The 18595-nt window shown below is 42.0% G+C and overlaps 1 protein-coding gene across 1 annotated transcript in view; it reads left to right on the forward strand.

Annotated features, from left to right (window-relative positions):
* The window catches only part of SASH1 (SAM and SH3 domain containing 1), a 187411-nt gene that overhangs the window by 57452 nt on the left and 111364 nt on the right, over positions 1 to 18595 (forward strand). The window contains exons 3-4 of the mRNA XM_018559386.1: positions 16683 to 16733; positions 16857 to 16906. Coding sequence (XP_018414888.1) covers positions 16683 to 16733; positions 16857 to 16906 — 101 coding nt within the window. The remainder of the gene's footprint in view (positions 1 to 16682; positions 16734 to 16856; positions 16907 to 18595) is intronic.

An 18595-nucleotide genomic window follows, 5' to 3' on the forward strand; every position in this document is an offset into this window, starting at 1 on the left:
AATATTTTAAATCTTTTTTTATGGATAGCCCATTTTTCTGTATAAGTACCGAATTAAAGAAAAAAATGTACCATCAAAAAAGTTTAGGATTTAGCTTTATAATTATGTGGGTAGTTTATCATATGATTCTGTCAATTGGTAGCTATAATTCATACATTACATAATAATTGTAAAATTCCCCATTATGACTTTTGGGAACCTGACATGTTTTTGAACCTTGAGTAACATTACAGTCAGAAGAGACAGTACAAGTACATTTCCGATTGTTGGTAATACTTTTGCATTTGTTTTTAATTGTCCGTAAATAGACAAACTGCAACACAATGAAATGGTCCAGCATATTTGACCTTCAATAGGAAACGTATAACATCCAGGAAAATGATTAAGCTACTAATTGAATAGTGAATTTTCACACAATTTCCTTTTGCGCATAAGTCAGTTGGGAAGAAGCAAAGGGCTTCCCAAAACCTATTTGTTTTATTATATTATTACTTTTTGTTAAAACTTTTCACATACAAATTATTTCAGCTTAAATCCTCATCCTTAAAATCTGGTCATATTCCTGTAATCCGACATCAAGGGATGTGCAGTGAACTTGATGTCACATACTTTATATATATAAAATATGTATAATATATACTGTATGTAAAAGAAAAAGGATCTTGTTTAATCTTGTAACTAAAAGCCTAGCAGCCTTTGTAATGCATGTTGATGTGTATCTTTTTCCATCTTCATGCATTTGAAGTGTGAATTAGGGCTGCAACAACTAATAGATTTAATCAATGATAATTGATAATGAGAATCGTTGTCAACTATTCTTATTATCAATTAGTTGATTCTGCCTTTTTCATGGACTTTGTGACCCCTTCAATATCCGCTGCTCCCAGCGGGGATGGGAGGGGACTCAGACCCTTGTAGGCGGTGCCCAATGCTGAGGAGAGCGCCGTACCTCAATCTCCAACCAGCCTCACCCCCTTTCCCCACCCCCACCTGCTGCCATTCTGCTACCGGTTCTAATCTTTGCTGGAAGCTGCTGCATGCTGAGGTCTGTCTGTATCCCCTTCGTTCCTCGCTGTTCTCCCCACCAGTATCGGCAGAGGCAGTGGGGATCAAATGGGACACCGACTGCTGCATTTTTCTCCTTGTACACATCTACACAATGAACATTCTCCAAAGCCACATTTATTTATGTTTTAAAATAAATTCTTACTATTTTAATCCCTTTAGAAAGTCTGCTGGTCTCTTCTTTAACCTCCCTGGCGGTATTCCCGAGTCTGGCTCGGGGTGAATTTTCCATACCAGGAGTGGTAACCCCGAGCCAGACTCGGGGCTGCACAGAAAAGTGACACTCACCTTGTCCCTGCGATCCCGTGGCGTCCTCTGCTGTACGCGGCTCGAAAATGAAACTAAAAGCCGGCATCTGACATCTCCCAGGAGGCAGAGAGGAATCATGTGCACACAGTTGCCTCCTACCCCTCCCTCTCCTCACTAAACACACTGTGACAGTTTCACTGCTTGTAATCTCTGCAATGCCCTGAATGATCAAAACTACTTACAACAAATCTACAACAAACATCAAGTTTGCAACAATCTACACAGAAAAACAACTTCAGTTAAAATGTAGGAGCCGTATCCTCTGTGACCAGATTCAGCATGTGAGCTGAGACGGCTCACATGATGAATCTCCTCACAAACAGCTCACTCCACATAGAAATCAAAGAAGATATCTTAGTGTGGGAGAGCTGAAGATATCCCAGCTCCTTGCAGTCTAGAGGGGAGGTTTTGTGGGCGGAGACTGAGAAGACACGCCCTCAGCATGTTGTAGTCCTTCACATGAACCAGCACAGAGGTTGGTTACTTTTCAGCTCTCATAGGGACCATGGAGAAGGAAAGTAGCCACCCTCTGGCAAGAAGTTGTGAATGAAGAAAAAAATAATTTTGGGGCATTTAGAGATGAACAATGACAAAAAAGGTACACAGTCATTTTTTATTTATATAATAGAAGTTATTTTTATTAACTTTTAAGTTGATTGTCGCTTTAAAATGCTCCAAGGGATATCTCTGGAAAGAACAGCAGGAGGTAAGTATAATATATTAATTTCAATTACCTCCTTGCTGTTTTTCTGTAACAGCAGGGACCTGAATCATTCAGTTAATGGTATTGCAGTCTTCTAGACACATTTATCAAGGAATAGGAATTATCTCTCGCTGTGATCACAGTACTGTGACCACCTAATCTGCTGTTGGGGGTCTGCCTCGAACCCCGAGGGCCCTATCAACAGCAGTAACTCAATTAGAGCTGGTCCCTTCATGAACCAGCGCTCATTGTACCAAATTACAGGATTATCCCGTCACCGGTTGTTAATGAACTGAACGATCGTGACGGGAAGGGGTTAAGCAAAAAAGCCCTGACTGACTCAAAATGATGACCCTCCTACCAGCTGCTATGCAGGAGACTGCAGGATGCTGATATCAAAACAGATGCAGATATTTATCCTAGACCTAGATAAATACATTTCATGATTTTTCATTGAATATTTAATTGGATTAGTGTTTTATTATTATTTTGTTTTAATAAATCACAGACCACAATTTTATCTGAAACCAAAATGTTTATTTTTAATAAACAAGGGTTAGAACCCTGTCACTTTTTGTTGCTGTTGTTGTCTGTAAACCTGCTGGGAAAAATTCCCATTCTCCATTGGTCTTGGACACCATTATCACAAAGGCTGAAAGTGAAGGTGAATTATCACTGGCACTGGAATAGTGGGGGAATCTTCAAATGACGACACTTAGAGAGGATTTGTCATCTTATGGAAAGATCTCCTTTCACTTCCTGTTGTGTCTACAGAGAGAAAGTTAAGAGAATTCTCCTAAATCAGACACAGCCAGCAAAAAGAAAATGGCAGGGTTTGTATAATATTATCTTTATATATTAAGGCAGATGAAAGGGCAATACAATAATGTATATATCATGCAAATTCGAAAGCAGTGGCACTCTATACAGTTTGAAAGGGGTTTAACCAATTCTTGCTTTTTTCAAAACTAAGAATAAAGTTTTGATTTTAGATATACTTGAATTATTGTGTCATGAATCAAGTACTGTGAAATCCCTTTGTCTTTCTGAAAGTTGTTCAGGTTAAAACAATGGACATTTTTACCCTGCCTGGCCTAGTAAATATAGCACTTGCTTTTTAATAGGAAAATGCTGACCTTTTTCAACTGTCTTCTGTATGTTGCCCAGAACCTCCAAGTTAGGAAAGTCCCTCTTGGCTCTCAGCCTTGTCCTTTAGTTTGAAGACGTTGTTTCTAGTCATGCAGCTGCTGGCTAAGGATATATCCCTTCCCTAAAATTTATGGATGCGTTTCCTCTGCAGGCACATTTCCTGCACTGAATAATAGGTATGACTTGCTGATCTTTAACCTATTGTCAGTGCAGTGGTAACGAGCTGTAGGGTTCCATTTGTAAGCACTGTTTTCGCTCTTGTGCAAGTCTGAGTTTCAGCTTTGGTGTTTGTGTTTGATTTCCATTGTTGTTTCAATATATTTACTTACAGAGCCTGAGATTTTCTTCTTCTCATTGGGACACATCTAATTTGTTGTTGTAGACAGGTAAATTAGTAATTAAAGCTGAACTCCCCTGTGCATCAGAGTTCAGTCTGGGAGAGGGAGAAGCAGCACCCGGAGCCAGTTGGCCACACTGCAATGCTTATGTGCTAACAAGGATCATGGGGGAAAGAGCAACATAGAGATCATCTTTTATTGTCCAGTCACAAACTCGGGGAGGGACAACCCTGTAGCTGTATTGGATAACTACAGGAGAAACAAATTAGGTCTTCTGCCCCTACCACATAGAGCAATGCTGGGTTTAGGGCTGTGTAAATCTCAGGACTGGATGGGCAGAAATACTATCCTTTTGGAAGGTAAATTAGATCCCTTATATGTATTTATGCTATGGACTCTGCAGACAGTTGCGGACTTCTGCGCACTGTGTGCTTCAGCATGCGCTGACCCTGCTCTGTAATATTTTTTTCACATATAAGTTTTTATTGAAAACATAATAAAAACCGACATACAACATGCGACCTCTGCGGTCACTATTTTCGAGTGATTAACAACATGGATACACATTGCAGTAACATTGCAGCTGGAGTGATCAACTTTCAGTCGTAGTGGTGTATGCCAAAAGATTAACAATAACAGAAGTGCTAAGTCAGTGGGAAAAAATTGAGCAAATCGCTGTCTGAATTACAATAGTAGAGTTGTGACGCCCGAGACAAAATAAGTTGGTAGTCATTCACCTGGGTATTTCAAATGATCCAGAGGGTCTCTAAAAGAAGGGGGACTTCGCTCTTAACCATGTACCACTGCAAGAGGACTTTATAGTTGATTTCTAACATACTCGCACTTCTCGCACTAGATTTGGTGTTCTCCCATATTTGAGTCCATCTGTCTTCATCCAGTGTAATAATATTTAGATCTTGGTCCCATTTGGATGTATATGAAGGTGGAGGTGCGTCAGATGGAGTGAGGAGGATAGAGTAAAGTAGAGAGGTGAGACCCGGACGATTGGGGTCATCCCGGCAAATCCTTTCAAACCATGTAAATGAGTCGCATTTCCCGTTCCTAGGGGCAATTTTGGTGACATAATTCTTGAGCTGTAGATAGCGGAAGATCTCGTTATTGGGCAGATGATATTTTTCTTGGAGTATTGGAAAAGAGGTTATCCCCGTGCCAGAGTAGAATTTCCAAAGATATGTTAGATGATGTGCGGACCAGGCAGAGAAGGATGCAGGATTATCCAGGGCTGGGGGGAATGTTGGATTATGTAGAAATTACAGTAGAGGAAGGTGGTGGGAAAAGAGGTTATGTGAAGATTTTACTGAGTCCCATATGCGGAGAGAGTGGGATGTGATCGGAGTGGATATGGCAGGCCTCTGTTTGATATGGAGCCAAAGGAGGTTAGTCACTGAGGTCGGTCTGGATAAAGAGTCCTCCAGGCAACCCACTTTGGGATCTCCTGAGTCGAATGGTATTTGGCTTATTTGGGCTGCTAAATATGTGGTTAGATTAGGAACTGCTAACCCACTCCTAGTTTTTGGGAGGTGCATTGTACGTCTCGGGATTCTGGGTTTCTTATCATCCCATAGGAAGCGGAATATAAGGGCCTGTAATGTTTTGAGAGTTTTTGGGGGGACCACCACTGGTAGGACTCGAAATAGATAGAGGAGTTTCGGAAGAAGCGTCATTTTAACGGCTGCTATTCTACCAAGCCATGAAAGGCGAAAGGAGGTCCATGTGTTTAGAAGACGTTTAAGGTTGTTATCATCTGGGGGTAGTTGGCTCCATATAGTGTGTGATAGGAGTTAGTTAATTTTATTCCCAGGTATGGGAAATGTTTAGATTCCCATGGGTACGGGAATTGTTGTTGGATAGACTCAACTAACAGAGGAGGTAAGGAGATGTTCAGGCCTGGGATTCATTGATCTGGAGGAGAGAAGCGATATGAGATTAGGCAAAGAGGTCAAGGGATTTGTGATAAAGAGTAGGGCGTCGTCGGCAAAAAGGCATATTTTATGGGATTTATCTTCATGAGGTATGCCTGATATGTTAGGGGAATTGCGTATTTTCTGTGCCAATGGTTCCAGGATCAGGGCGAAGAGTAGGGGTAAAAGAGGACAGCCTTGTCGTTGGATATTAATGGATGGAAAGCGGTAACCCGCGTACTTGACATGGGCCAAGGGGTTGTGATACAACGAAGATATCTGTGAGGAAGCGTGGACCAAAGGCCCATCGTTCCATAGTGTAAAGCATATAAGGCCATGAGACTAGACTGTCTAGAGACAAAAGCATGGCAGGGGTTATGGTTGCATAAACGACATTGCCTTACAGTAAGTAAGGCAATTTTGCGAATGTTCTCCCCTGCCTGCCTCATAGGAATGAAGCCTACTTGGTCATTAGACACCAATGTGCCAACTATGTGGTTTAGCCTAGTGGCCAGCACTTTCGCAAGTAATTTTACATCTACATTAAGTAGGGCGATCGGCCTAAAGTTGGAGGGGTTGGTATGATCAAAATTTGGTTTTGGTATCATACAAATGGAGGCAGTGAGTGAGTCTTGACCCATTTGCTTCCCATCCCGGAGACTATTGAAGGAGTTTGTTAACATAGGGGTAGCTCCCTGAATTCTTTATAGTAGGTCACTGTGAAGCCATCTGGACCTGGGCGCTTGCCTCGTGCCAGGGAATTAATGGCTAAGTCAACCTCTTGCTCCGTGATGGGCTCATTATTCTCATTAGTTTGAGAAGTCGAGAGATGGGGGAGATCTAGATCAGCAAAAAATTGGTCAGCTGAGGTAGGGGAAAAGTGGCCTTGGGATGTATAAATGGAGGATAGGTGTCTGTGGAAGGTTTCAGAATACTTTTCGGATTACAGGTATGGGTTCCAGAGGAGGTCTTTAATTTTATGGGTTTATAATTGGGGTCAAGGCCTCGTAGTTTGGTAGCCATTAAGGAGTCTGCCCTGTTGCCTTTAAGATAGTATTTGTTAGCGGTGCGGTGAAGCTGTTTGGCAGCATGGTCTGTTACAATTAGGTTAAGGGCTTGGCGAGCCTCGTCCTGATTCGCTCTATTCGAGTTAGAAGGGTCTATAGTGAAAGCCTGAGAACAGGCAGTGAATTCGCTTTCAGGTAAAGTTAGAAGTTGCAATCGTTCACGTTTTAATTTGGAAGAAATTTGTATAATCTTTCCCCGCAAGACCAGTTTATGGGCTTCCCAAAGGATGACAGGGGAGATGTCAGGCGTGCGGTTCAGCTGTATATAATCTGATATTTGGGAAGCCAACCTCACCTTGGTGATTGGGTCAGATAGTATGGAATCATTTAAGGACCAGGATGTAAAGTCCGGTTTAGGGATGATCGATGAGAGGATCATGGTGACCGCTGAGTGGTCAGACTAAGGGACTGGTAATAGGCTTGGAGTGTGTGGGGAAGGAGTGAAGCACTGGTAAATATGTGATCTATTCTGGAGAATACCTTATGTGGACATGAGTAGTGTGTAGTCGATTTTGTTTGGATTCAGTTCTCTCCAGCAGTCCACTAGTGAGTGGATAGCAAGCAGATTTCTGAAGGCGGGAGCTGAGTGCGAGTATGTTGAAGAAATATTGGATTTGTCCCTATGTGGGTATAAGACAAGATTAGAGTCTCCGCACATAATAACATTGCCAGTTGCAATATTTTGAACTTTGTGTAGTAGGTTTTTGAAAAAATCTATTTGATCCACATTAGGTGCGTAGTAGGAGACCAGGGTTACTTCCCTGTCATCCAAAAGACCCGTGAGGATCAGGTAGCGTCCATGGGGGTCTCTGGTTTCCGAGTGACACACGAAGTTCACTGAACGACGAAAGCCTATTAAGACCCCTTTGCGTTTGCTAGAATCATTAGCCATATAGATATTGGGGAATTGGGCGCTAAAATATTTTGGGCAGAAGGTTTTGGAGAAATGAGTTTCTTGAAGGCATATAATTTGGGCGTGGGAGGATCTAAAGAATCTAAAGGCACGCTTTCTTTTATTAGGCGAGTTTAGCCCCTGGACATTAAGGCTCAAGAGGTTAGTCGCCATGGGTGTTGTCTGAATAGTTGCTGGTGAAACACTTACCCTTTTTTGTTGTCATTTGTGGCAGCCAATAGTCCAATTGTGACCGCACACAGGTCCTGCAGGAGGAATGGAGGGGAGAGGGAGGGAAAAGGGGGAGAGGGAACACAACAAAAACATTCACCTCGTGCCATAGTCCCCAGACAGGGGGGTCTTAGAGGACCCAAACTGTCCAAGGAGTGGGGTGAGCAGTGAACTGTTCCCCCAGGCAAACAGTAATAAAAGAACTTTGAATAACAGAAGTATACTATATTCACGTGAAGAACAGTGATTGATTAAAGAAGTCTCCATGGCTTCCACTACTGTAAGCGGGCGGTATTTAGTGGTGGGAGTGATATGTAGATTATCGTGTGAGGCGATTTGTAAACATATCGGTGTTTTCCCCCTTGAGGGGTTCCTACCGTAGATATATCCTAAGAATAACCCTTAGCAGAATACATTTAGTGAGCAAGTTAGTTAATAAACAAAATAACTATAGATGAGTCATTACTCTAAGCCTGGGTCATTTGGACAGACCTTTAGTATAGTCACCTAAATTTAACAAGCATGCTATAGGATAACTACTGTATAACCTGAAAGGATATAAAGGCCTTACTTTTTGGATAGTCCTGTAGTTTTTGGATCCTGTGGGTACCTGCATGTGGTTAGTAATTAGCGCAGTCCATCCTCAGGTTTAGAGTTATTATTGTACTGTGCAGAAGCTAGTCAATACCAAAGATTATCAGTTTAGAATCCCGTCAGGGTACGATATGGGGGTTGTACCTCAGGAGTGGGTCAGTGTCCCTGGTAGATGACATCTCAGTGTAGTACATAGTGAATTGTGGCGACCTAAAAGGAAGGAACAAGGACAAGGCAGAACCATGTAGAACTGGATGGGCAAGGTGGCTGGGTCAATGCGGGGGTCCAGGTTTGGGGCCCATTTTGTGTGCCGGACCTCTGGAATCTCCGGAATGGTTGGGGTCCAAGTCACTCTGGGACCTCTTGAATAAAGATAATGGAGGTTCGGTAGCCATTTGGCTTGTAGGATTAGTGTCCATTAGGCCCAGTGTCGTCAACTTGGCTTAAGTGTCCTCCGGGGTGGTGCAAGCATGTTGTCTTCCTCTAAAGGAGAATAGGAGATGGAATGGTAATCCCCACTTGTATGTGATCTGATGCTTCATCAGGATATCAAGGTAAGGTCGGAGGCTCCTGCGTTTAGAGATAGTGGAGGGTGCCAGATCCGTGAATAGCTGGTAATCATGACCCTGGAAGGTCAACGATGTTTGTGATGCCTTGGTCCTCGCTGCCGTCAACAGTGCTTCTTTAGTACGATAGTAGTGAAGTTTCACTAGAACATCCCTGGAAGTGCCGTCGTTCCGTTAAGTGATTAAACGTTCTGTGAACCCGCTCAATTTCTAGGCGCTCGACTGGGATGTCAGGGTCCAGTTCTTGAAAGAGGGCCGTGATGGTAGAGAAGAGGTCCAATATGTGTTCCGGGAGCCCCCGGATACGGAGATTTGATCGACGAGATCTATTCTCTATGTCCTGTAGTTTGGTGAGGAGCTGGGTGTTCTCAGTGCGTAAGGCATCCATATCTCCCGTGAGGGTTGTGATCTCTGAGGTGAAGTCATTGCATCTGTCTTCCAAGGCCACGCTAGGATGGCCTATTTCCCGAATCTCCTTGAGGAGACGGTCTGTGATTTGTTTTGAGGTGTTGTGGAGAGCTTTTTGTAACATGGAGTCGAACCGTTGTAAAGGGCTGAATTGGACCGGTTTTGTGATCTGTCCCCATCAGTATTTTCACCCTCCATGTCACTGCCCAACTGGATGCCGATGCTAGATTTTGTGCCCGCGAGTTGGGCGCCATTTTAGCTGAGACCCGCGCCATTGCCTCAGCGATTGGTTTACCTTTTTGTTTTTTTTGGTTGTTCCGAGAACTTGAGGTTGCCATGATCTGTCACGGCAGGGATACCGAGTTTCGCTACGGAGGTTCCTGTAATTAGCGTGCGTTCTGTTTCAGGTTATAGTGGACTTTGCCTGGGTGAGCTGCGGTGCCGTCTCAGAAGCAGTCCGCCATCAACCGCTTCGTGCATGCGCCCCCCCTTGCTCTGTAATTTTTCGCGGCTTGGATGACTACCCGCATTAGACTTAACCGGCTTGTTCCTGACCTCGCTGCGGCTGTTCCCTGATGAATATTTATTTATGTTTCTTTAAATAAACTACTTTATTTTACCTGCATTTCCGTGTGGTCCGTTTTCCTGGCTCCCGTGACACAACTGCCTCTTTCCTCAAACTTTATTTTGGTTTGTCATTTCACAGCCACAAATTGGATTCAAAACTGCCTTTGGAGTTTAAATGTTATTGGTGAGGAGGGAAAGTATTCAACACTGGATTTAGGCTGTACAATCCCAATGGCCTTGTGTAGTACCCACTAGGTTCTGGTGGCTGTGAAACCTCACACTATATATACAGTATTAGTCAAATTTCCTAATTTTATAACAGTTGCATTGTTTACTTGATAACATATGTAGCCTTTTGATTAGATCTTTTTGTTGTCTGTAATTGTCTTTTAGGAATATATGGGAATATATGGGAATATATGGGAATTCATTTTTTCTTCCATCATATGATAATGTGTGTGTTCATTATAACGTATATGGTCTTCTAGTCTCCAAAATTCTTTCCAGTGCTTTTTACTCCCAGCATGTACTGATTGGCATTTTATCTGAATACTTACTAACGTTTTAGGAGACTGGAGAGCTGAAGGGAATGCTTCTTTACTTGATAAGAAATAATTGAAGCTTGGCTGATTAAATGCTTCCACATGTCGAGTAAATTGTATATTCTAGTCGAGTTTGTCTTATCAAGCCGCAGCTCTGTTCCTCTGACAGTCATACTGCAGAAGCTCAGAGCTGCTCTGCTACGATAGAATTGTTAATTATTCTGAGACACAGAAAAAGGACAGCATGGTGTTCTAGAGACAAGGAAGGCTGGGGTGTTTCTCTCTTGGCCAGGAGCAAAGGGGATTAACACCCATATAGTTCATGTCATTATTACATCAATATGATATACTGTAATTGTCAAAAATAATTTACATATGCAATACTGTAGCCTTTTTTTCATTGAGAAATTTACAAATATGAATAAGATAATATAATAATTCTAGTATTTGTAGTATTGAACTGATTTTTTTTTGTTTGGGAGAAAATCAGTTTTATATGTTTTTAGCAAAAAGACTAATGCATATGTAAATAATTTTTGACAATTACAGTATATCATATTGATGTAATAATGACATGAACTGCATGGGTGTTTTTAAATAAAAGTGTGCAGCTTTTAGAATTCACTGTATTCTTCTAAAGCACATTTGCATGTTGTAGCTAATAACTATCTGTACTTTATGTGGAACATAAAGCCAAGAGTAAAACCAACAACAGACTTTGGATGCCTCTTTTCTGTTATCAGGCATTCATTTAGTACTTTGGACAGTGTTTGTAGTATTATTGATAAAAACTTGTATATCATATGAAAAAGCAGATAAGCAAGGATATACGTGATTGCCACCATTGGAAGTGCAAAGTCCAAATCTGGAACCATGTGTTCCTTATTGCAATAAAATGTTTCTATCATTGATAATGCATGTATAATAGATATGAAAGATATGCATAAACATAGTGGGGGGGACTTTATCAAAACTGGAACAGACAGAACCTGGAGCAGTTGCCCATAGTAACCAATCAGCTCCCCTCTCCAGTTTGCTCAGTTAAGATTTGAAAATGAAAGAGAGAAGCTGATTGGTTGACATGCACAGCTGCTTCAGATTTTGTCTGCTAGAGTTTTGATAAATTCCGTTCACTTACATTAAAAAGCCTGTCTATGGTATGTAGGGTTATTGTGGCTTCAGATGTTTTCAGTTAGCCCTTGTTTGTGAGGAGCGTGCTGATTAATGTCTTATAGCTGTTGGTTCCCATCCTGTATACTAGACTCACAAAAGCCTGTCACATTCATTTTATGAGTACTACTGAGGAAGGTAGCAGAAAAGTTCAGGGAGGGTCAGGATTTTGTAAGGCAGGATGCATCTGGATATGCTTGGGTTAGGAATAAAAAAACATGTACATCTCACACATGGCAGGACTAGCCATGTGTTTCCAGAATCCAGAATACAGTACCTCAAAGCTGTCTGCTGTACAAACTAAGTAGACCCAGAGAACTTCAAATACAAATGGAAAGGAGGGTTGAATTAATGGTAAGTAACATTGTTAGTGTTCTGTTGTCTTTTGGGGGTGCTGATAGCAACTGAGCATTGTGTAGAATTATTCACATTATTCTTTTGTTGCCATTTACTATCACGTACCTAATTTTGCCATCTGTAATCTGAAATGACTCTTGCTCATAATTTGTGAGAAGATACCGATCATTTAGTTTTAGCTATTATTTTGTACTTTGTATATACACCCAGAGGTAGCATGTTACTTGAAAGCTGGAAGATACAAATGATCTCTGGTAATTTGTAAGCATATGGTGTTCCAACAGACATTACTAAAAAGCTATAGGCCCAGAGAGATTGTGTCCTACTGCAAGCATTGCATATGAATACGAGCTTCACACAATCACAATCTATCTTTATGCTGAAACATAAATGGAGATTTTTTGAAAATGTAAAACTGATGGGGCTTGTAAAGTAATGGAAATATTCCCCTCAAACAGTTATTCGTTATAGACAACAAAACACAACCCCCCCCAAAAAAAAAAAAAAACCTGCAAAAAGAATGTATAACCCTATATGACCACCACCTGACCTTTGTGTCATAGGCCAACTTTTACATATTTTCGTGTATATAAATGGAAAAATGTGATTTTTGAGTGTGTTGTCATGACTTGCCTATAAGAATTTATCTAGTATGTTCATGGAGTTTCCATTTCAGCAAACAGTTATTTTATTTTTATTATCTGCCTACAAATGCTGCCAAAATAGATAATGCAGGTGTTTGCATTTGCCTTTTTGCAAAAAAAAAAAAGTAAATATGTTATATCAGTTATAGTTATATTTTGTGTGGTTTCTGTTAGTTCACTAAAGGAGTTTTTGTTTTTTTGACTGCGTATGATCTGCTACTGATATATTTAAGAAATCTGTGCTTGTACTGGCACAGATATTTTAGCTTGCCTACCGATATGGGCCACTGATTTAATCTCCCTATTACCTGTTTATTAAGGTTTTGAAGGTGACTGCAAACAAGAAGTAAGCTGTAGTAGTTATAGGGCGGGTACAAAGCCTTACATTCTTTAAATGTAAAATATGTGTATATGTACACTTTTTAAATAACTCAGTTGGCCAGTGCTAAAGAATGAAGGTTTTGGATCTACCTCATTAATGGCAACTAGCAATAGAAACATGTGCAAACATTGGCTGAAGCTCTTGCTTCACTTTAATATTACCAGTTAATTGACTGGAAGTCAAGAAAGGACTTAAACATTGTGTGGAAGTGAGGAGGGAATGGTTCCTGTGAAATATATCTTTACTGATGATCGTTCATGCTTTGCATAAACCACCTCAAAAACCCAAATGTGACATTCCTGCCCCTTGTCCTATCAGAGAATGACTAATATTCATTGATAAAAAATACTAGGCATTCTCTGCACTTTCCTTACATTGCAGCTACTGTACACTTTTGCAGAGATACCATATAACAAAATTCCCAGAGCGGAGCCAATCTCATCAAGCATTGTTTACTTTTTAAGCTCATCAGTTGTTGACACGTTTGCTCTAGCTTGTCCAAGTTTGCTGGGAGCCAGCCAGGAGAGGAGATATGGTATAAGAACGAGATCGGGCACAAGAGAGGTGCTACTCTCACTCCACCAAGGGGTGAGGGCGGAAAAATTCTAGTGGTCAGTGGCCGCCGATGCAGTATGGGGCTCCGAGATTCGACCCCTGTGAGCTGGACCCCTCCCCTAGTTTCCCTCTGCTGTGCCGCTGTGTGTGACTGTGGAACCAGTGTGGCTGTAACTGCCGTCTGACAGCCATGAAAAGTTTCCTCTGTGGTAGGTGAGTGTTGTCTCTCTCCCCCTCTGTCTACCGTTCCTGAGCTGCAGCGTGTTTTTTTTTTTACTCTCCCTCCCCCGCCTGTCTCCCATTTCTGAGCTGCAGTGTTTTTTTTTTTTCTCTTCTCTCCCCTGTCCATCTCCCAATCCTGAGCTGCAGCATGAGTGTGTTTTTTTTTTTTTTTACTCTCTCACCCCCCTTTGTCTCCAGGTCCTGAGCCGGTCTATGTGTGTGTGTGTGTGTGTGTGTTTTTTAAACTCTTTCTCCCCACACTGGTCCCAGATCCCATCAGTATTAAGCCCCATTCACACCAGTGCAATTGCGGATCAGTGTGGTTTCCGCGCTGATCCGGAAACCACTGATTTCAAAAGGGAGATTTTGGTAGTTTTTAATTTTGTTTCAGCGCTGAGACGCAATTAAAAATGGCCAAAACTGAGCTAATTAGCGCGGTTCCATTGAAAGCTGTATGGAAACTGCACTAATCAGCGCGGCAAAAAAGGGTCAGGGAGCAGTTCGGGCGGGGGGCAGTTTGGATCGCACTGAGCCGCGCGGTCGCATGAATGGTCCCCATAGCAATGTATGGAATCGTTCATGGTGGCGGATCAGCAGCCCGGTGTGAAAGGGGCCTTAATGGAGTGTGTGTCCAGTGGTGGATCCAGGGGGGGGAGGTAACAGAGCAATTGCACCCTCCACCACTCTTAGGGCCACCATCAGGGGGGGATGGCCGATACACATATGAGGGGTCTGGGGGGCCTGGGCTACCTAAATGGGTATCGGCCGTACCAGGGGCGGCATGGCAGAGGTGACAGGGGAGGAGGTGGAGGAGGCCGGGCCCCAGCAGCGGCAGCTAAGAGGAGCTGGGAGGAGGTGCAGGGAAAGGGCCCCTGACCAGCTCACCTGAGACACTGCAGAGCCCACCATAGAGAGTCTCGGGTGGGCTGTGCCGGATCTATGGTGTGCTCTGCAGGGTCACTCTTAGGTGGGGTCTCAGCTATGTGTGGGGTCCATGGTGGGCTCTGCAGGATCTCAGGTGGGCTCTGCGGGGCATTAGGTGGGTCCAGAGTCCAGTTACTGTTAGTGAATAGGGAGTGCAGTAAATGTTAGTGAATAGTGTTAGTAAATAAGTAGTGCGGTTAGTGTTAGCTTATGGTCCTACTCAACATATTTTGCGGTTCTCCGTACTGGTACAGTATTCTGTACTTCTGTATAATGCTACATAGAATTTTGTGTTATGTCACCAGGGCAGGCGCTGCTAGGCAAAGTAGACAGCTTGTGAGCCCACATCCGAAAATGTTGATTGCGCTATACATGTTAGGTATTGCTGCATATGCATCCAGCGAGAGCCACTATAGCTTAATAGAGCACAAATAAAATGTATGGGGATGTTGGGGTGGCATTGTGGTGGGGGGGGGGGGGCAAAATTTTTCACCTTATCACCTTCACCTGTGTAGGCAAAAAATCCTTGCACAGAGTGGGCACTGGGACAGTGAGAAGAGTGGGGAAAAAAGCAGTAGACAGCTAGAGAAGGTGCGAAGAGCTTCCGGAAGTGACACTGATGCCACCCCTGAAACAGTGCCATGCATTAGCATGGTGTGAGCCATCTGCCATCACCATAACATCCAATGACACTGTAGGGCGAGGCTGTCCGCACTATGGAAATGCATCAGACTGTGCAGCCTAACCGCCAGCATCTAGGAAGCAGTGATGCTGGATCGTTGGGTAGCATCATTCCTTTTCTTTTGCATACCCCTATACATGCTTCCATGTACCCCAGGTTGGGAACTGCTGTAAAAAAATCTGCAGGTCTGCATGATTAGACAACACCCTCTAGGGGTAGTAAAGGAACAGATTGTTTAAAACAAAAAGTAATGTAAACACAAAGTCAGGGTATGCTACTAGATACAGGATTTATTTTCATTAATGCTAACCCATCATATTGGTATATTTTACATAAACTGCAGGGGCAAGCACAAATGTACAATGCTCAGTGAAAGTTATCCTTTAAGCCAAAGGTGGTGGTAGAGGAGGTTTTCTGTATTACAGGTTAACTTACTCCCTTCTTTGTTTATTATAAGCACCTGATATTTGTGACCCCTGGTACTTATCCACCTGTACAGAAAATGTTTTATGTTGCAGACATTCTCATCATGCTACAATGGCGCAAGTTTATGTAGAAGTGTCCTCATGGAAATCTGTGTTTGTCAGCCACAAGGACTTCTTGTTGCCTAAATGCATATATACGCTTCTCTTTTCTTCGTTCAACCTACCAGACGAACAAAGAAAATGGAACTGATCCCTCCATCAATGCATACAAGCGTTAATTGAGAAATCTCCCGCTGTTTCCTCCTGCAGTTTCCACTGGCTGCTGTCAGAATACCTGAACAGAGCTGGCGGCTCATTGGCTGCTAGCTCTGTTTAGCCGACAATTTTCCAACATGCTCCTTTAATCAGCTGATCGAAGGATGCCGGTCAGAAAGTTGCCAACCTCCTGCACCCACGCATCAAATTACGGCCAGTTCATCAAGAAACGGATACAATTCGAAGCTTGTATACCTGGCTTAACTGTATGTTGTGCTCTTTATCAAGCGTAGTATGATTTTGCACCTCTTCTCCTCTGTGGTCAGCAACTCCCTTTGATGTCTGTTACACTTCTTTTATTATTCATGGGAATGTCTCCTTTATAACATAATCAAAGCATCATATGATGGTTGTTTTTGATACAAGTGAGGCAACTTTAAAATCTTTACACTAATGACAGTTGAAAACAGGTGGGTTCTGCCATGTAGTAGTATCTTGATTATTAGTTATGATGCAAACTATTATATGCACTTAGTCTGAAAAAAATAATGGAGACTGGAGTCATTCTTTTCTTTTGAACATCATTACAATTCTGATTTCCTGTATTCATGTACATTACCTATGCCAATTTATCTTCATAAGATGTTTTTGCTCATTGTAATGTGCCACGTTTCTTGATTTCTCATGACTGACTCGCATATGTTCTGTTTTAGGAGAAATCTGATGCTGGCTCCACCTCATTACAGCTGCGCTCCCAAACTGATGTACGTACAACAACTGATTATTTTCATCTTTCTCCCTATGGTTGTTTCCCTTGCGATTCCTGTTTTTTTGTTCCCCCTCTTCTGTGACATATTGAGTAAATTCCCATTTTCTTGCCATTTTAGGATTCTTTTGAATTTAACAGTGCTGTATCCACGCCAGAGACTGAAAGAAAGTAAGTCATACACTTTTTAGTTGAGCAATATGTAATGTATTTTATAAGTCATATAAAACAACAATCTTCAAAGCTTCACAGAAATAAGGGCACAGTTATATAAATATTCAGCCTACATGATATAATAAAAAGCTAGAGTATAGCCAAAAAGGCTTTTTCTGCTTTAATATCGATTATTCAGCTTTCGGTTTGGGTTTGTGACATATGCAAAGGCATGGGTCTGTAAGCTCTGCAGATAGGAGATTTTGAGGGACTGTAGTCTGACTGTTCAGATAATGTGGACTAACTTTTATGATATGTCATAATGGTAAAACCTGAGGATAGTGAAATACGACATTTAAACACAACCCTGCGAGTAGCAGTGATGTTGAAGAATGCTGGTGAAGAAAAGAGGACATGCTGCTTTCATTGTCAAGCTTGATCCTACACTCATATTATTATATGCCACTGTAAATCACAAAGCTCTCGTTTATAGCCCATATATAGCATGTTTGTACAAATATTTATCCATTTATAAAGCTAAAATAAGTTTGCTTTCATCAGTGCAAGATATAAAATTGAAAGCTTCTATGATGTTGGCTTGAGAAGCAAGATAAACTTAACATTCTGCAGAGTGATGCCAAAAGGAGCCATATACTTTTAGGTTCATGATCGTCATCCTAAAATTTACCTTTGAAGTGACCCCCACCCCTAAAAGGACCCTTTCTCAGCTGCACTGTATTTTTTGTGTGAGTCCTCAGCTCTTCATGCCCAGCTCTTCATGCCCTTTTTTGAATAATAGCTTGCCTTATACCCTTGAAAATGGCCAGAATGTATTTTAAAGATTTGCCTCCTTCCTTACAAAGACTTTAATGCAGTTTCCTGCTGAGTTCGGGTTTTACAGATTTCAAACAATACTGAAGCCTAGGCAGATTCACCCATTCCCTACTTATCTTATTCCTCACTCCCGCAAGCTTTGTCCGAGCTGTTCGACTGACCCCCACACCACCCCCCTCCCCAAGCCATTTCCCCTTGCCATTCTGCCAGTTCCATGAATTTCAACGTCATTACTTACAGAGCAGGACCAGAAGTGCACTCCTGCATTTTAACTGAAGGTGGCAAAAGATTGCAAGATTAACCCCAAAAAATTATTTCAATATATTAACAGTAAACAAAATCAGGTCTGAGCATGTAGGCCCCTTAAAAGATAACTCAGAGTTGGTAAGTGGGGACGAAGAGAAGGCAAATCTATTAAATACTTTCTTCAGCATTGTGCACACCAAGGAACAGGATGTAACTCAAGTCCATAATGGGGATAGCAGTGCCATAGCCTCTACTGAACCATAATGGCTGACTATTGATTTGGTCCAGAAACAATTAGACAAAATTAAGGTGAATAAAGCACCTGGACCAGATGGCTTACACTCACGTGTCCTCAAGGAATTGAGCTGTGTAATTTCAAAGCCATTGTATCTAATTTTTAGAGACTCTCTAAAATTCTGTACTTCTGTATAATGCTACATAGAATTTTGTGTTATGTCACCAGGGCAGGCGCTGCTAGGCAAAGTAGACAGCTTGTGAGCCCACATCCGAAAATGTTGATTGCGCTATACATGTTAGGTATTGCTGCATATGCATCCAGCGAGAGCCACTATAGCTTAATAGAGCACAAATAAAATGTATGGGGATGTTGGGGTGGCATTGTGGTGG

The sequence above is a fragment of the Nanorana parkeri genome, unplaced genomic scaffold, assembly GCF_000935625.1.
Source record: "Nanorana parkeri isolate BGI_ZX_2015 unplaced genomic scaffold, ASM93562v1 scaffold391, whole genome shotgun sequence".
Classification (NCBI taxonomy): domain Eukaryota; kingdom Metazoa; phylum Chordata; class Amphibia; order Anura; family Dicroglossidae; genus Nanorana; species Nanorana parkeri.